We start from the raw sequence: 18,959 nt of genomic DNA, 5'->3' as shown, positions 1-18,959 counted from the left end.
TGTTGAAAACTCTCAGAAATGGAGGAAAGAGTGCTGTAAAAGGAATTAGAGATGATAAAGGTGAGAGAAAAACTGGAGAAAAAGATATACTTGATGTATGGAGTAATTACTTCAAAAAATTGCGAAATGAAATAATCAGTGATAAAAACTGATTTTTTTTTTTTTTAACACAGTGGTAAAAAAAAGACTCAACAGGCATGCAATCAGGAATACATATCCATACATGAAGTAGAAAAAGCCATCAAAAGCCTGAAATGTAAAAAGGCAGCTGTAGTAGATATATTCAACCAGAAATGCTTAAGTATGGAGGTATTAAAGTCTTACAGTGGCTGCACTGCATAATTCAGAAGGCCTGGACAGAGGGACGAATTCCTGATGATTGGAGTAGAGCTCTAATAGTACCCATATATAAAAAGGAAAATAAAACTGAATGTGAGAATTACAGAGATATTTCCCTACTTAGTGTTCCTGTTAAGATTTATGCAAATATACTTGAGAAACAGTTGAGAAGAATTGTGGAAGGTAAGCTTGGTGAAGAACAAGCTGGATTTAGAACAAATAGAGGCTGTCAGATAAGACTTTCACTTTACAACAAATAGTTGAGAAATCATAGGAATATAACAAAGATCTGAATTTAAGTTTTGTAGATCTGGAAAAGGCATATGACAAGGTGCCAAGAGAAAAGCTATTCAAAAGACTACAGTTATATGGTGTCAATGGGATATTTTATCTAGCAATACATAGTCTGTGTTTGAGTTGTAAGTCAGCAGTTAGAATTGAAGGAAGTACAGGAATGTGGTTTAATATTAAATCTGGTGGTAGACAAGGATGTACATTATCCCTTCTGTTATTCATGATCTATATGGATCACATTATGAAGGAAAGTGGTATTAAATCTGATATTAACATTGGAGATGTTAATCTCGGCTCTTTGCTTTATGCAGATGAGGTTATACTTCTAAATAAATCTGCTACAAGTCTATAAGATTCCTTGACTAAATTAACTGTTGTAATAGATTTGGTATGAAGGTCAGCAATAACAAGACAAAGACAATGAAAAAAGGCAGCAACATTGAAAATATCAACTGCATTGTGAATTGATAACCTATAGAACAAATAAAACATTTCAGCTACCTAGGCAAACTTTTTAGTGAAGATGGTAAATTAAACATTGAAATGGACAACAGAATAAACAAAGCTTGTATGGTAGGAAGTCAACTGAATAAATTTATATTGAATAAGAGAGAAATTAGTCAAAACACTATTAATTGTATACAAGACTGTTCAAACCAATTTTAACTTATGGATCTGAGAGGTGGGTTAAAAATAAAACACTTGACCAAAGGCTAGAGACCACAGATATGACAGTCCTGAGAAAGATTAGGAGTGTGAATAGATGGCATCAATGGAAGTATCATATTAAAAGTGAGGATTTTAGGAAAGAACTGGACACAGTTAGCATCTAGGAATGTATTTGCAGAAAATATCAGGTGGTATGGTCACTTAAACAGAATGGGAGAGGAAAGATTAGCAAAGCAAGTGTTCTCTGCTATGTTGGAAGAGAAAAGACCCAGAGGAAGACCAAGATATAAGTGAATTGATACATTAAAAAGTGCCTTAGAAAACATAAGATCTGAATAATGTTGGAGTCTTGACAAGTGGCAGATTGATTTGGACAAAAATTGTTGATAGGAAGTTAGTAATGATGTAAGTTTTTCATGCAGTACCATCATATCCTGTACACCCCTTGAGGGCAAATGTCAGGAATTTGATGATGATGATGATGCTTGAAGTTGAACTGCCCATTCAGTCTCCAAAAGCTAGATAGGGTTTAAAGTCCTTGTCAACTCCCTATAAGGGAATAAAAGGCGTTAGCTGATATAATTATTCTTCCTCTTCATCATCAGTTGCATCAGTCTTGGGACTGGTAGCTCAGCAGCAATTTCATCCATTCTGCTCTGTCATTGGCTTTCTTCTTAACCTCCTGGTAGCTCCTCAAACCCGTGCTGTCTTTGACTTCGTCAAGAAAGCTTTTCCTTGATCTGCCTCTTCTTCTTTTCCCCTCTATTTTGCCTTCAGTTATTCTTTTCACAAGTCCATGTTGAAATATATGTCCAAACCACCTATCTCAGGACTTGTTGGTTTGATTTTTTTTCTGTCCATTTTATTTTGTTCATGTGACGCCAGCACCACATTTCAAAAGCATCCAATCTTCTCTGCCTAGAATCCAGGTTTCACATCCATATACAGTGCAATGCTCCATATAAATGTCTTTACTAATTTTTTTTTTCAATTGTAGGTTGAGGTTTCCTGTTAAAATGCTTTTCATCTTAGAGAATTGGGCTTTTGCATTGTTTATTCTTGATCTTATGTCTTCTCTTGTTCTGCCATCTTCTGTTATTAGGCTTCCTAAATATTTAAAGCTTTTCACTTGTTTTATTTGTTCCCCGCTAATGTCTGTATGCTCTGTATTGATAGGGATTTTGCCTGTAACAATGATTTTAGTCTTATCTGTGTTGATTTTCATTTTATATTTTTCAAGGTTATTATTTAGTAATTCTAGCATTGTTTTTAACGTTCTTCTGTTTTCTGCTACAAGGGCTATGTCATGTCTTCCTTCTTCCTCTTACTTGCCGCATAATGAAAGAACTCTTTGGGATTTCCTTTGACCTGTTTGGCTAGTTCTTATAATCTGATTTTGCTTTTCTTGCGAGGCTGGTGATCTTTATTGCCTGAACCCTGTACTGTTAATGAGTCTATTGGCCACCTTTCTCTTTATTATTATTTATTCGTGACACCTCCAAGGAGTCCAAAGACTCATCGCAGGAGGACACCTTGTACAACTCTCTGTCTCCACCACTACACTAATCCTCTACTTCCAATCATCAACATCAGCCCCATCTGTTGCCTACCACCACAGCTAGTATTTTTTGTCTGTAAATTGCGTATGTTCCGAAGGGCTGATTTGTCTGTATGTGGGATGAAAAACCAGAGTTTCTGAGAGAAAAAAAACCCTGCTACCTCAGTATGAGATTGGCTAACTCACATTCAATTGAAAAAGTCCATATAAAGATTCCTCCTGTCATGCTGAGAATCGAACTTAGGCCTTTTCCAATTGAATGATGCTACGTACCGTCGTTCTTCCAATTGTGCTACGGAGGTGCTTTTATATACCCACCACTGCATTTTTTTCTTCTGCAGCTCATGCTTAATGATATTACTCATCCATCTAACTCCTATCTGATTAGCCCTCTATACCTTAGGTATACAATTTAATATTGCTTCCTCTAGATGAACCTTAACTGTATCGCATGCACTATTAACATCCTTATCCTGCCGTGATTTATCCATGCCACAGATTTAAGTTTGTCATAATCACTTGCCTTGTAGTTCCATATATACCACTTCTTGCCAGAATATTCCTCATGTTTTATAATCTCCCTAGTCAAGACCACATGGGTCATTTTCACCAATCGGTGGCAGTGTGGCCACCTTGGTTGTGGATAGCTCATCTGATTCTGTGACCAGGTCCAATACTTTCCCACACCTATCCCCCTCTATCACATGCTGCCTTAAGTAATTATCTCTTAGTAGATGTATAAATTCCATTTTCTTCCTGCCATGTGATCTTTCTTCCTTCCAGTCTATATTTCCATAGTTTAAGTCCCCTATAATAATCATTCAACCTTCATTGTACTAATTTGGCAATGCATGTCTTCCAGGTCACCTGTGGAACTCGCTGACCTATAGCAACAACCAACTGTATATTTTGTCCTACTGGCCTTAATTTCTCACCAGACTGCATCAAATGAAAATGAACCTCCACCCTCCCATTTCTCCAGTTCTTTTTGGCTGCAATTCATATGCTATTATCCACAGTGCCCCTCTCCCAATCTTATCTTCTCTATCTTCCCTGAAAATACTAACCCCTCCACATTCTGTTCCTGTAACTGCACCATCTGCTGTTAGCCAGTCTCACTAATGCCTATGACTTTTTTGGTGAGGTTACACTAACCAGTGCTAAAAACTCCTCCCCTCTTGTTCTTGATACTTCTAGCATTAGTATATAGAAACTGCAGCATCCGTTTAGGCCCCCCCCACACCTTTACTTTTTGAATTGACTACTATTCAGTATTTTTGCTTGAGAGACTAGATTCCTCACTTGGTCATTCTCACAGTCACTCACTTCATGGGTGCTTCACACAAACTTACTTGCTTGTGTGAAGCACCACCTTAATTCCTTACGTTTCCTGAATTTGTGCTTCAGTATGCTCAGTGAACATAGCTCTCTAGACACCTAACACCAAAATCATTTTGATGCAGTCCATCAGCATTGTGTAGATCCTTAATTACAATCTGCATATAGACTCATTGGCTATCAACATCCTTCTCCTCAGTTCGTCTGTCATAGCCTGGAAAGAGACTTACATTCTTCACCTTCTTGCTGTTTAGTTTTGCCTCTTCTAACAACTCCTTTACATCCTCCCTCATAGAATTCTTCTCTCTTCTCAAATTATTTGTACCAACCAAGACAGTAATTTCCTTCGACTTACCTTTTTGCATCTGGATGGCATGGCTAATATTGTGAATTTTTGCACTCAGAAAACATGATTTTTTCACATTTTCATTAAGTACTCCCCTGACCATTGAGTCTCTGTACATAATTTTCTCCGTAACTTGTTTTTCTTGTTTGTTCGGTCAGTCTTTATTATTCTTTTGGACCGCCTGCTTCTTTTTCTTTTCAGCCCTGCAATTTTTCAGTTTTGCACTTTGTCCTATGAAGGATAACATTCAAACACACAATTTCTTTATTAATGCCATTTCGTTCTCCTCTATTTCCATGGCTGCACATTCAATATTAATAACATTTTCCATCTTACCGTTGATATTGTCCACTCTACTGCATTCTTACCAATTAACAGGCACTCGCTTTTGAAACACTTAATACACACTAGCTCTCAAATTTCAATTTCCTATATATCCTTTAATTTTCTCAAAAAATTCGTTTCACACGCTGCACTGAATAACACCCTGCAAATTCAAATCGCCCTACAGCGTGGTCTTTGCTGCCATTGTTTGTCCAAGCATTGATATCAAGCTGACAATATCATATTTAAACAAAACAGAACAAAAAATGCGTTTACTTACAAACTAACTGGCTCAGTCAATCCCACACCTGTTTAAAACAAAAACTATAATAAGTTAATCTAATATTCTCAAATAAAATACAAAAAGTTACTTTAATCGAATCATTCTGGTTTTTTGACCACATTTTTATTAAAATGTTTTTTAATAAAAAAAAAACTTTTTTTTTATTAAGTAAGTTTGTTTTTAGTACTGTTTTAAACAAGTACTAAAAAACAAACCTGACAAGTTTCGTTAGTCGTCAGACTAACATCTTCAGGGGTAAAGATAACTAACAGTTTAAAGCACAAACTATAAGAAATTATGAAAAAACAAGTTCATTTATTGGTATTATGAACATCAAAAAAGTTCGTTAGAAAACCGAATAACAGATTTATACAACCGTTAATACGTGTTAGCTGGAAATGATGCTATTTGATGTCGCGTTCTGTGGTTCACTTTCACTTTGTCCGAGGTCTGAACTGGATAAATTTTTAATAAACGCTGACCAAACTTGATTTAAAATTAAGCCTCGATTTTTGTTGCATTGTGTAGGAATTTTAATCATATTTGCTGCCTCTTGTGAAACTTTTTTTTTTTTTTTAAATTTTGTTGTGAAACAGTTTTTATCAATGTAGGACATGTTTGTTTTGTCCCAGAGTACATCATGACCAGTAGAAGCTGTGTGAAATGCCAAGCCAGACTTATTTTCTCTCTTTTTTTGTACATCCTTTTGATGTTCGCTCATGTGGATTTCTCTTGATTTCCCTGTTGGCCTACATAGCAGATGCCACAGGAACAGGAATATTATAAACTCCTGGTTTTTTCATTGGGTTATGTGGAGGTTTTGGACAAGTTTCGAGTTACTTATTATTGGAAGTTTCCCCACTTGGTTATACTATAAATTAAAGATGCCAAGAAATTATATACTTGATTTAATCCTTTATCCAAGGAAGCAAACAAAGTTTGTGCCTGAACTATTTTCAGGATTGGGAAATTCGTATAAAGAAGCTAATGACTTCACATCAATTGCCTTAGTATCCAATAATAACACATCTCTTTACAGACATGCTGCATAATACTATGCATTATAGGAAGGGTCACTACTGATGAGACCTCAATAAAGGTCAAAACCAGTCAAATTCCCATCACTGTATTTGTTGGTAAAATTTGCTTCAAAAAAAAGTTACTTTCTAAAGATATGGTTGTAAGCAAGGAAAGAATGGCTAGGCTAATCAATATGTCCATTGAGCGATGAAGTTTTCTGAGATCTTGATTTTAACATAAAATGGAATATTAGACTAGCTTTTAGCTAGGTACAACCAGTGCAGTCTATTATTGGTTTTAACAGAACATCCTGTTCATGAATCTGGAGAAGCTGGGTGGTTGATTATAATAGGCATTTAGTTTCTTCTTAAAATCAGCACCTCAATAGAAAACTTTATCAAGAAATTTTTTCAGTTTGTTGAACTGGCTTAAGGTGAGATTGTAAGAAAGTGGATGATATGTGAAGTAGTCTGGAGCAACAAGGTAAGCTTCTGTAGAATCCTGTCTCATCTGCGGCTAATCTTTTCCTCTTTTCAGTTTTTTATGACGGCAAAATTGTTATTCCTTTTCACAGAGAGGTCGAGGTGTAGCTTTGTAGAAAATCTGAGAAAAGCATCAAATAAAACTGTGTTAGCTGCATAAGGAAGAATATTTTGCACACAGAAGACTGCATACGATTACACAGCATTTAATTTATGTTAAAAATAGGAGATACTTGTCATATTTCCTTCTTTTTTTTTTTAATTTGATCTCGTAATTTTTCACCAGATAGATGGGGGACTTCATTTCTTGATGTTTCAAAAGGAAGCACATTAGTCATTGTTTATGTTCATTTTCAGTGTCACCATCCTTGTCAAAAATCGGACACTAAGAATTCTGATTCATCAAAGTCATTCCTTTGGTTTGTGATGCCTTACTAAATCAAGAAGCTGAACATATGAAGTCTACTTTCACATCTAATGGTTGTACCAAGTCCATCAACAAAACCATAAACAACTGTAGATCTCTTTTTTTCTCTTCAGAAAGTAACCCATATAATTAGGATCCAACAAATATGCCTACTGGATTTTGCCAGGCAAGTAGCTGCAGACTGGATGAAATAGACTAATTTTTTTTTTTTTAAATAAAAGTTTAATAAAAAAAATTTTGGATAAAAACTGATAGCAAAGTATCTAATGCCTACTCTAGGTATGATACTATTTCTTGGTTATCTGGCATTGACTTAAGACTCACTAGCCATTTTCATCATTCAATATCTCAAAGACTCAGCTGTGAAATTATCGAAGCATTTTAAATGAATCGTGTGACGTAAAGAATTATGCAAGCATTTCAAAAACCCGATGACATCCTTAAATCAATTGAGTAACACACGACAGATATATATATATATATATATTTTTATATGCTTTCAAGTTCATATCAATAATAGTAGTCATTCCTTCATCCTACAATGGATTTTCTTGTGATGAGTATAATGAAATCTATACCTCATGGTCCAGCTTTGAATCTTATGACGGTATCTTGTAATGGACTGTCATTAAATTTCTTTGAACCCGAATGTGCAATTTTTAGTTGGATTTTCCTGAAAATATGCATTATATAAAGGGCCATTATAGTAACAGTAATTAAATATCTAATACATTACTTATCTGAAAAAATTTGTTTTTAATTATTCTTCCTATTCTTATTATTTGTTGACTTTTCCTTCTTGGAATCGCTGTCATCATATAAAATAAATCTTCTTTCACTAATGATAATACAGCATCACTAATCACTTAATGTTTATTACTTATTACAATATATCATTAAAAAAAAAAATGCGGTTCTTGGGTGAGTACAATTTTTGCATTGCAAGTAAGGTTTTGCATAATTTCTTCAATCCTGGATTGCTTATCAAGGTATTTTTGAATGTATTGAGATACTTTAACCTCTTGGTCTTAAGGTAGCATGCATTCCTTCCACCTGGCCTGTAAGATTTTTTCATTTCTAGGTTCAATGTAGACCACGATTCCTCCCATTGTCTTGCCTTAGGATTTATCAACTCTCTTGTGGTGTGCTTTATTCCATTTTAGTTAGTCTTGTAGATCTTGTGTTGTGAGAAACATCAAAATCACATCAAGTACAGTGATGAAGAAATAACTATGTAAAATTCATTAGAATAAGAACATGTATTCAGAGTAAAGAAGGTTAATCGAAAGTAAAAAATTAGATACAAATAGTTAGAACATTCAGAGGAAAAAAATGTTTGCTTTAAATCCCAAACATTCTCTGTGGATTTGATATATGGAATATTTTTGCCATCAGGAAGAACTCGCATCAAGAACTAGAAGTCCTCCTTGAAAAAATTAACGACTTACTCCTTAGGATTAAATTCACCTTATAAATATCAAGCAAAACTTTATCGAGAGGAAAGCATTTCAGCAGTGACGCATCCAGAGGGGGACCACTGAGCCCTGGCCCCCTCCAAAGAAAAAGGAAAAAACATTAGAAAATTTTTCAAAAATCTTTTCCTAATTAAAATTCTTTTTTTTTTTTTTTTTTTTTGTATTTATGTTATGTCATGTCTCTTCTATTTCTATACTACTTATGAATTAGTGATCATTGCAGATGCTCAGTCATAGGTCATATGCGATGTGTAGTGTGTCTACTCAACTCTCCTCCCCCCCCCCCCCCCAAAAAAAGTTAAATCCTGAGCGTTCTACTGCATTTTACTCATCACTTCTGTCTACAACAAACTTATACTTTCCATGGGCACTGCATTCATCACACATCAACTCACCATTCTCTAAGAGGATGAGCTTATCCTCTTAGAGAATGGTCTGACCATCCTTTGCAGAAATATGGTATTATCAAATCATTACTATCAAGAGCCCACATAGTAGTGTTTTTCAACAGGAAATTCCCACCAAGTAAACTCCTTCTCTGAATAGCTACAATCCAAGAATTATAGACAAAATCATCTGTTTTTCTCCTAATTCCACAAGAAGAAATGATTCCCATAGGATATCTTTACATTATATTTAGGGGATCTCTGAATGTGTTGCTTGGTTTTTAAATTCCATCTCTCATTCACATACAAAACCATTAACGAAATCAAGTCCTTTTGCCTTCTCTTCTCTTATCCTGTTTCAGTTAAACAGGCTACTCTTACACAAAACATATTTTTGAACAACCAGTTCTGTATTTAACTAAATAAGCATAAGAAATCTGGCCTTCATTGTCTGAATCTCAATTATGGACTTTCTGTGTCACAAATATGGGAAATTGTCATTAAAAACTACATTTCTTTTTTTTGTGTGTGTGTGTGTGTGTGTGTGAGAGAGAGAGAGAGTTCATGCATGCATGTAGTATGTCGGATCCTAATAGTACAATAATTTTTAATGTTTCTCTCACAACTACACAGAAATACATACTATTCTCCTTATGAATGCATTGTTGTTTATTAAATTTTAATTTTAATTTTTAACACTGATGATAGTTTATGAAACTTAAATGAAATATTTGTATCTAATTATTATTTTAATTCATCTTTTATTGTGAATAGATGTTCTTATTCTAACCAAGTACAGTGAGATAGAATACTGGTTTTGAAATGTGCTATCACCTCTTAGTACAAGATTCTTTAAAAAAAAAAAAAAAGACTTATTCTGCATCTGAGTAGTTTCCTCATGGCAAAGTTATGTAAGGAGAGCTGATGCAGTGATATATTATCCTAATCTTAACAGGTCTGATTTATCCTTGTATGAGACAGTAATTCCTATTGAAGGATAGATATTTTGTATCATATCATTAGCCCAGTGGTTCTCAAACTGGGTGCCACAAGGGTGATGCAAAAGTTTGAATTGTTTATTTGAAAAAAGCAAAATATTCAATTGCCACAAATAACTATATCAAAAACAAAAAAATATATATATTTTGATTTTAATGGATGAAGCGTATATAAAAATTATCATTTTTTGTATCACTCTTATATTATATCCTGGGATTTCATTAGATCACCGGTGTCGTAGTAACTAGATATGTGACGGCACATAAATAATGGGGAAAATGAACTAATGAATGGTTAGTTGTCCTGCTGTCTGTTTTAGTATTTCTCTGTTCCATGTGACAAGTATTATACATGATCATTTCCCCTAAACAAAAATCATGAATCTTTTGTCATCGGTGAGAATAAACGAAGTATGATATTAAAGTCGTTAAATTCAGTGAGTAGAGGTTTTTCTTATTGTTATATATTCCCACTATAACGAGAGACATAGTAAACAAATGTTTTTCCTTTTTCCATCCGGAAAAAAAATTATTTACTTGAAATAAATTTTAAAATAAAATCTTAAAGTTACATATGCCCTTCAAAATCATGAATAATTTTTTCCTTAAAAAAAGAAGTGGCGAAGATTCTGACGATCAAGAAATGTCTACTTGTAGCAAAGCTGACAAACCAATTCGCACTAATAAATTATCAAAAATTGATACTTGCATTAATGAAGATTTGACTATTTTTAACGTTCAGCAACAAAAAAGCATTAATGAAACAACAGAAACAGAAAGAATAAGTTCATGTAAAAAGGGAACAATGAAAAAAATGTAAAAACTCATTTATATCAAGAGAGCTATCTAAAAATGGAATTTATGTGGTGTGGTGATAAATTAATTCCCAGACCTAAGTGTATTTTGTGTGGTTTGGTTCTATTAAATGAGGCTTTGGTTCCTAGCAAATTATTGCAACATTTCTCCACAAAACATGACAACTTGTCGAATAAAAATCCTGAATATTTCAAAGAGTTAATAATATTACAAGAAAAACAAAGTAAAAGTTTTGTAAGAAAGTTTACAATTTCCGACCGAGTTCAAGAAGCGAGTTATTTAGTCGCTGAAATAATTGCAAAGGAAATGAAGCCTCATACTATCAGCGAAACCTTGATTCGTCCGGCCTGTTCAGCAATTGTGAGAACAATTTTTGGTACTGAGGCATAAGAAGAAATAAAGGAGATTCCATTATCAAATGATACTAGGAGTAGACATATTAATGATCTGTCAGTCGATATTGAAAAGTCAGTTATAACCAAAATAATCGAATCAAAATTGTTCGGTTTGCAGTTAGATGAGTCAACTGATATCGGTGGTAAAGCATACTTACTTGTTTTTACTCGATTCATTGAAGATGATAAAATTATCAAAGAATTTCTATGCTGCAAGGAATTCGAAAAAACTACGACGGGAAAAGATGTTTTTGATATAATGAACACATATTTTAATACAAATGGTCTATCTTGGAAAACTTGTGTGGGTATATGTACAGATGGTGCATCTTCTATGGTTGGAATTACAAAAGGGTTTGTTTCCTTTGCTAGAAAAGAAAATGAGAACGTTATAACGACTCATTGCTTCATTCATCATGAATCATTGGTGGCAAAGACAATAGGCTTGGAATTAAAAAGTGTATTAGAAGAAATCATTCAGATGGTTAATTATATCAAGGCCAGACCATTAAAATCTAGAATATTTGCAGTTCTATGTGAAGAGATACCACCTCATTACAAGAATCTTCTTCTTCATACCGAAGTAAGATGGCTTTCAAAAGGTCGCGTATTGGATCATTTTTTGAACTTAAAGAAGAAATATTAATGTTTTTCCAAAATGAAGACAAACCAGAATTCCATAAATTATTACAAGATGATTTTTGGTGTTCCAAACTAGCCTATTTAACAGACATATTCGATCATCTGAACAAGCTGAACTCCAACATGCAAGGAAGAAATGAGAATATTTTGACATCTACAGATAATATTAAAGCTTTTAAAGATAAAATAAAAATGTGGAAGATAAAATTAAGCACCAACAATGTAGAAATGTTCCTTAAAGTTGCCTCCAGAAAATGTAAGAACACTGATCTGCAAAAGCTTATTTACAGTCATTTAACATCATTAGAAGAAAAAATTGACCATTATTTTCCAGACATTTCAGTCAATTTATACGATTGGATTCGAAATCCATTTGTAGAGTCAACATCAGCAATGAGTGAGTTAAGTCTTATAGAAGCCGAAGAATTAATTGATATAAGTAACGATCGTACATTGAGATTGAAGCATTCAGAAATGTGTCTGAATTCATTTTGGATAACAACTATGAAGGAGTATCCCAATATAGGATTCAAAGCACTTAACATCTTATTGCAATTTTCTACATCTTATTTGTGTGAACTGGGTTTTTCTGCACTCGTACATATTAAAACAAAGAAGAGAGAAAGACTAAAGGCCCTTGAAAATGAGATGAGACTATGTCTCTCAAAAACAAGGCCTAATATCAAAGAAATATGCAAACAACACCAGGCACATAGTTCATATTTTATTATCTGAACCTTTATAATAGCTTTTGGGTTGTTTGAAAATAAACCAATTTAGTTTAAATTAAATCTGTTTTCTTTTAAACACGCTTTCCTTCATATCTTTAGTATCTATAATATCAATTTATATATGGGTTATATATGCGAGTCTTTCAGAATCAATTAATCGGCACTTTACTCTCTATAAAAAGCAAATAATACTAGGGGCCGTGAAATTTATTTATTGATTTTAGTGTGCCACCAGACAAAAAAGTTTGAGAACCACTGCATTAGCCAATGAGTTCAATCTAACTGTGATGCTGTATACAAATTCCTGATCTCATATTAGCATTGTTGAATTTTCTGTTATGTTTGCTTTGTGCTTTTATTGGGCAAAATTTTATATTGAACATTTTTTTCTTTCCATTGTTTAATCTTTTCAAAATAATGAATAATACAGTGTTCTCTTTTGTAGGAATATGGCTAGGAATTGAATGGGATAATCCTAACCGAGGCAAACATGATGGAACTCATAATAGCATTCGCTATTTTCATACAAGGTAGGAGATATTTTGTTGTTTATATTATTGCAATATCAGAAATACCACTTGAAAGAGGAAATATAACTGAATTTCATAATGTTCATTTTCTCCTTGTGTGTTATACCTTCATAGAAATATACCTAATACTCTCTTTGCATAGTCTGCTAAGTCTTTTCAGTTTATCTATTAAATCAGTTTGTGTGTCTGTTTTGCAGGATGTAAAGCCAGAGTCAAATAATCAAAATTCCTGTCATGTGTATGATATCGACTAACTCGCCTTTGCTTGAGAAGTCCATTTAAAGGTGCTTTGCATCCTAGACTGGATCTTATTGACTGAGCTAGAGACTCCCTTAAATTTTATAATATTTAGTAAATCATTGAGTATATCAAATTGGCCCATATGCTGGTTACTCAAAATAAACATGGCATAACTTTATATACAGTATAATAAACTAAGCATTCTTTGTTTCTTGTATTGAATATACTAACATGCACTATAACTTGTGCTATCTTGAAATGCAATTATAATATCATATTACTGTATATGTCGGCGTATAAGATGACTCTCAAATACTACAGAAAAACCCTCGAAATCATGGGTTGTCTTATATGGCGAGTATAAAAAGGGAAGCTTAATTTCTTAGATGAACATTTAGGTAGTTACAATACATTGTTATATAAGAAAATAGGCAGTGTTATAAACAAATCAGATTAATTGTGTGGAGTAAGGTTTATCAAAAGAAAGGGTGGAGTGCAATGTGCTGTGATCTGCAATACTGTGTTTTCAGTTGGAGGTAAGCTGAAGCAGGTCATTGATATATAGTAGGAAGAGGGTTCGTGAGAGAACAGAACCTTGAGGAACCCCGGCATTAGTTGAATGGTGAAAGGATAAGGAGCCATGTAGACAGGCTTATACGTTGGTTATGCATTTCTAAATAACTTAGGGAATTGAAACAACGTAGATCCAAATATAAATTAAATTATACTTGAATAGATATTTCCGATATTTCGGTAATGTCACGTTGCCATTTTCTAAAGGAACTTACATAAAGGCAGGTGCACACAGGTAACAACAATACAGTAACTGAGAATGAAGATATGAAGCTATCGTTCTCCTAGAAGTCCTGATGGTGCCCTCTGGCGGGCTAAGTAGGCGTTCTTGGCCGTTGGGCTGAAGGTCTGCTGATGTATGCCTCCCAAATTTGGGGCAGTCGCATACAACTAAATTTGTTGAGGTTTGGAGAGTTTCTTATGGCAGAGGCTGATTCCATAAATAATCTTTCGAATTTATATTTGCTCCGGTGTATTATTGTTGCTTTATTCCCGTATTCTGTGGCGAGTATCCAGAGCATGGTCTGCAAGACCAGAATGGCTATACTTGTAAAACCGGATGTAGTCCTTGTGTTCAGAAATTCTGATATTCGCTGTCCTGCCTGTTTGGCCAAAGTACGACAGTTTACAACTGCAAGGGACCTGGTATACACCAGGTAGGTCTAGGGGAAGTGGTTGGTCTTTGGTAGAGCGGATAAGGGATGCCAATTTTCTGTAAGGCCTGTAACAGGAGGTGAGGTCATGTTTTTTTAGAATTTTGGTGATTTTTTCTGAGGTGCCTCGGATGTAGGGAATGGTGATGGATTTAGAGTAATCTTTTTTGTTTCAATTCCCTAAGTTATTTGGAAAAGATAAGGAGCCAAACCACCACCACATATAGTGCGCATCCAGACAGAAAGCTGGCAATCCAACTACAGAGGCCTTGAGATAGACCAAACGATGGCAGCTTGCTTAGTAAGCCCTTGTGCCAGACCTGGTCAAATGCCTTGGAAATATCAAGTGCAACCGCTTGAGATTTGCACTTGATACCTGGCGGTTGTTTATTAGATGGTTAGCTTCGAGGTTGTGTAGAAGTTGGGAATTAACGATTTTTTCCATTACTTTAGACAGAACTGAGGTGAGCTACATGGGACGGTAGTTCGGTGTCCTTCTTGGGAATGGATTGAATATAGGCTAATTTCCGGGCTGTAGGATAGATACCAGTGGAGTAAGACAGTATATATAAGCGACATAGGACAGGAGACAGTTCTGGTGCACAAACCTTCAGAACAATTGGAGGAATGCCACCAGAGCTGAGAGACTTTTTTTGTGTCTAATTTGGATAGTATTTTGCTGATCTCTTTCTGGCAAAAGGCCATGTACCCTCAAGAGGTGTACATGATATGATAGTGCTACATGAAAAACTTACATCATTACTAACTTCCTATCTACAATTTTCCTCCAAATCAGTCTGTTACTTGTCAAGATTCCAACATTATCAGATCTTATATTTCTATCGTCTAAGGCACTTTGTACAGTATCAATCCACCTATATCTTGGTCTTCCTCTGGGTCATTTTCCTGCCAACCTGGCAGAGAACACTTGTTTTGCCAATACCATACCACCTGAGATTAGCTCTGCTAACGCATTCCTGGATGCTGACAGTGTGAAGTTCTTTCCTAATATCCTCGTTTTTAATATGATATTGCCATTGATGCATCTGTTCGTGCCTCTAAACTTTCTCAGGACTCTCATATCTGTGGCCTCTAGTCTTTGGTCAAGTGTTTTACTTCTGACCCAGCTCTCAGATCCATAAGTTAAAACTGGTTTGAACAGTCTTGTATACAGCTAATTTAGTGTTCTGACTAATTTCTCTCTTATTCCATATGAATTTATTCAATTGACTTCCTACAATACCAGCTTTGTTGATTCTGTTGTCTATTTTTATATTTATTTTACCATATTCACTAAAAATCGTGCTAAGTAGCTGAAATGTTTTACTTGTTCCACAGATTCTCCATTCACAATGCAGTTGACATTTTCAACGATTCAGCCTATTTTCATCTATTACAACAGTTATTCAATTTAGTCAGAGAATCTTGCAGACTTGTAGCGGATTTATTTAGAAGTATAACATCATCCACATAATGCAAAGAGCTGAGATTAACATCTCCAATTTTGATATCATGTTTAATATCACTTTCCTTCATAATGTGATCCATATAGATAATGAATAACAGAGGGGATAATGTACATCCTTGTCTCACACCAGATTTAACATTAAACCATCTTCCTGTACTTCCTTCAATTCTAACTGCTGACTTACAACTCAAATAAAGACTAAGTATTGCTTGATATAATGCCCCATTGACACCTTATAACTGTAGCGTATTGAATAGCTTCTCTCTTGGCACCTTGTCATATGCCTTTTCCAAATTGACAAAACTTAAATACAGTTAGAAATACAGATATGAGAATTCTGAGAAAAATTCAGGAATGGTACAAATAGCATCATTATCAGAATCATATTAAAAATGATTGTGTTTGGAAGGAAATTGATATTATTAAAATTCAGGAATGTGTGATTATCAAAACAAAACGTGAAAGAAAAGGTTAACAAAAGCGATGCTTGACCAAGATGGCAGGGAAAAAGTCCCAGAGGAAGACCAGATCTTGTTGGAATGATGTATCTGGAAGTATCCTAAATGACAAGTATGAGATCTGACAATATTTGAATGCTGACAAGTGATGGATTAATTTAGAAGAAAATAGGTGACAGGAGATTAGTAATAATGTACACTTACTGTATTTTTCTGTGTATTAGAAGAACCCTACTTTTTCAAACCCAAAATTAAGAAATCAATATTTTAAACATAAAACAGAACACAGTGGATATTTTTTTTTTAATATTAAAGTTTATTTAGTAATTAGGTAATATTTTTAAGATACATACTATGAAATTATGCATCACTCTCAGTTACGAGCATATCATTTTCTGGTTCGTGTTCTCATGGCCAACTCTTCTCTCCTTATAAAGTTGAAGCACCATTTTGCCTTTCCTGTGAAATCAACGATGTTCATTTCTCTTGCAAATCTTTTTGCCTCATATTGAATAAGGTTGGTTGACACACATATCCCCCTCTGGCACTGTTCCATAATCCAAGTCTTAAGCCTCTGCTCCAAGTTTGCCATTTTGCTGCTTTTCCTCTTAAGGCCCTCTTCCTTTTTAGCATCTTGAGTAGTTGTTCTTCCTGTTTTCTCAACTGTCTAATCACACACTCAGTGGGAGGAGGTCCAAACTTCTCTCAGAAGCTTTATTTCTATGTTCTATTGCGTAATTGATGACTTTTAACTTGAATTTTGAAGAATATGACAATCGTTTTTTCTTTTTGGACATTTTTATGGGCCAGTGCTCAAAATATTGTTAATGCATTAACTTACCCATCCAATGAGTTGCAGACGTATCAATGCTTTCAGAGTTCTGATTGGTTTATTCAGAATCAGCCGTTCAATCGTTAAGGTGCCAAAGAGCAAAGCTATTTATCATGACTTCAATCGACAGAGTTAACAAAGGCTGGTGATTGGCAGAAGCCTGTTCACAGAGACAAGGTAGAGGGAGTTTCACCACGACAACCGCAAATCTCTCGACCATTTACCTCCATGTATAAGACGACCCCCAATTTTTGGTCTAAAAATTTTAGAAAAATGTTTCATCTTATACATGGAAAAATACGGTAATTTGTGTAGTGCCGTCATTGTATCCTCTCCCTAAGGATACATATCAGGAAGATGATAGTGGGGATGATGATAATGAAAAATAGTTAAGAAATCATGGGAATATAACAAGTATGTGTATTTAAGTTTTGTAGATTTGGAAAAGTCATTTGTTAAGGTGCCAAAGAGCAGAGCTATTTAAAATTCAAAATGTATAATTCTGTGATGAAAATAGAATGTTATATTGAGCAATACATAGTCTATATTTAATTTGTAATTCATACATTAGAATTGAAGGATTTACAAGAAGATGATTTGATGTAAAATCAAGAGTGCATGCTATTTCGACTGTTACACATTCATTATCTATGTGACCATTAAACCTGATATCAAAATTAGAAATATTAATCTCATCTTTTTACTTGTTATACTCCTAAACAAATGCAGTCCAAGTCCGCATGATTTCTTTCTTAATTTGTTGTTAATTTGTGATTTCTTAATTAGTACCTCTGTAGTGCAATTGGAAGAACAATGGTACATTACCCCCTTCTATTGGAAAAGGTCTAAGTTCAATTCTCATAGTGACGGGAGGAATCTTTATATGGGCTTTTTTAGTTGAAGGTGAGTTAGCCAATCTCATACAGAAGTAGCAGGGTTTTTCATCCCGCATACAGACAAATCAACCCTTCAGAACACACTCAATTTACAGACAAAAATACTAGTGGTATTGGCAGTAGATGGCGTTGATATAGATGATAATAGTAGAGGTTCAGTGTAGTTGGTGGATGGAGTGGTGGAGATGGAATGTTGAAGAGTAGGTGACCTCCATTGATAGTCCTCGAACTCCTTGGAAGTGTATTGAAAGGTTACAATAATTTAAAAAATAATAATAATTAACTAAATTTAACTGTTGTAACAAATTTAACATGAAAATATATAATAAAGGGGTGCTTAAGGTCAAAGCTGTATAACTGAGAGGAGACCTCCACATGGCCTTTAAAGGAATGTGGAGAACCGACCAGGGCTTCTGACCTAATGTCCAATCCTCACCTTCTCGTGGTGCACCCTGTTGGGTATCTACTTGGATACCGAACGGACGAGGATGGGCTGGCAATTTGGGATTTAGCTGACCAAATTGTATTCTTATTGGTTAAACCAAAATATAGAATGATTGTACAACATGACAAAATTTCATGCCAGCTGGGGCTTCGCCCGGTTAAACAAGGCCCCCGTTGTTTTCGCCAGGGAAGCAGGGCGAACAGCGAAAAGTCAGCTGAACAAATCTGAAAATAAACCCCAACTCAACATCACCAGAGTTAAAGATCGGTACTTTCAAAATAAGAAGCCTGAATGGCAAAGAAATGGAGCTAGTTGAGGAATTTGATAAGTACCAGATCGCC

At 34.7% G+C, this 18,959-nt stretch overlaps 1 protein-coding gene across 7 annotated transcripts in view; it reads left to right on the top strand.

Annotated features, from left to right (window-relative positions):
- Window positions 1-18,959, top strand: part of Tbce (Tubulin-binding cofactor E) — a 319,945-nt gene that overhangs the window by 61,228 nt on the left and 239,758 nt on the right. For all 7 annotated transcript variants that reach the window (XM_090399269.1, XM_090399264.1, XM_090399265.1 and 4 more), the window contains exon 3: window positions 12,969-13,053. In XM_090399269.1, coding sequence (XP_090255395.1) covers window positions 12,969-13,053 — 85 coding nt within the window. The remainder of the gene's footprint in view (window positions 1-12,968; window positions 13,054-18,959) is intronic.

The sequence above is a fragment of the Typopeltis vanoorti genome, chromosome 10 (assembly GCF_054136105.1).
Source record: "Typopeltis vanoorti isolate ZY-2024b chromosome 10, IOZ_Tvanoo_1.0, whole genome shotgun sequence".
NCBI lineage: Eukaryota > Metazoa > Arthropoda > Arachnida > Uropygi > Thelyphonidae > Typopeltis > Typopeltis vanoorti.
This window is presented reverse-complemented; position numbering and strand designations above follow the sequence as displayed.